This window comes from Vombatus ursinus, unplaced genomic scaffold, assembly GCF_900497805.2.
Source record: "Vombatus ursinus unplaced genomic scaffold, bare-nosed wombat genome assembly UNPS02010394.1, whole genome shotgun sequence".
Lineage (NCBI taxonomy): Eukaryota > Metazoa > Chordata > Mammalia > Diprotodontia > Vombatidae > Vombatus > Vombatus ursinus.
Window position 1 is genome coordinate 1,890,378 of NW_020950172.1, and position 1,146 is coordinate 1,891,523.

Genomic DNA, 1,146 nt, shown 5'->3' on the forward strand with positions numbered 1-1,146 from the left:
AGGGCTGGGAGGGGCCTGAGAAGAGGGGATGGCAGGGCTGGGAGGGGTCTGAGAACAGGGGATGTTAGGGCTGGGAGGGGCCTGAGAACAGGGGATGGCAGGGCTGGGAGGCAGCTTAGAGCAGGGATGGCAGGGCTGGGAAGGGCCTGAGAAACAGGGGATGTCGGAGCTGGGAGGGAGCTTAGAACAAGGTCAGTGAGAGCTCAGAGGAGTTGAGACCCTTCCTAGCTGGGTAACCCTGGGCAGGTCACTTTAACCTCTGTCTGCCTCAGTTTCCTTATCTGTGAAATGGGGATAATGATAGCAGCAACACCCCAACCTCCCACCCCCACCCCCATTGTTGTGAGGATCCAGTGAGGTCCTATTTGGAAAGCACTTGGCACACTCCGAGGCACAATGGAAGTCCTGGGGGTAGTTCTTAGCAGCTAAGATAGGTCAGGGCGCAGGGCATTAGTTGGAGAGACAGGATGTCCCGGGCCTCCTGACTCCCAGACAGCCCCAAGGTCCCTGAGACCTGCTTCCCACGCTCACAATGGAGCTGCTGGCTCCCCAGCCACAAGGAGCGTTTTGGCAGGAGCCCAAGGAGGCCTTGGAAAGCCCGTTTCCTCGGCTCTTCCATTCTCCCCAGGCCGAGGTGGGGGTGGCGGGGTGGGGCTGGGGGCCTCACGGAAGGGGGAGCCTCGCTTAGGGGAGGCCTGGGGGCGGCTCGGCTCCCTCTGGTGCGTTTCCTGGGGCTGGGGGCTGGCGGCTGCTCAGTCTCTGACCCGTGACTTTTCTTGCCAGCCCCTGGTGTTTGGTGCCATGGTCCACAGGGATGAAGCCTTCGAGACCATCTTCAGCCAGTACACGAAGATCACGTCAGCAGCAGCGTCCAGCGGCGACAGCTAGTAGTGACCCCGGCCGCCAGGACCTTCTTTGCTTTCTAAGGACTCTGGCAGTGAAAACCATGGGTCATCTCATGATCTCCTTTGCAATAATGCTCCTGGTCCTGTGGGTTCCCTTCCATGTCCCGATCCTCTTTCCCCTAGGTCTCCATGTTTGTCTACGACGTCTCCATAAGAGGCAGTGAGGGCATTGGCCACACCCTTAGACATTGAACGCTCTTCAAGGTTACTCATGGGATGTGAATGGGGCAGGGGGTCCTGG

At 59.5% G+C, this 1,146-nt stretch overlaps 1 protein-coding gene across 2 annotated transcripts in view; it reads left to right on the plus strand.

The window, feature by feature from the left end:
• GRAMD4 (GRAM domain containing 4) overlaps positions 1 to 1,139 on the plus strand; it is a 64,769-nt gene extending 63,630 nt beyond the window's left edge. For both annotated transcript variants that reach the window (XM_027854253.1, XM_027854254.1), the window contains exon 19: positions 784 to 1,139. In XM_027854253.1, coding sequence (XP_027710054.1) covers positions 784 to 888 — 105 coding nt within the window. In that variant the 3' untranslated portion in view covers positions 889 to 1,139. The remainder of the gene's footprint in view (positions 1 to 783) is intronic.
• The last annotated feature ends 7 nt before the right edge of the window (positions 1,140 to 1,146 follow it).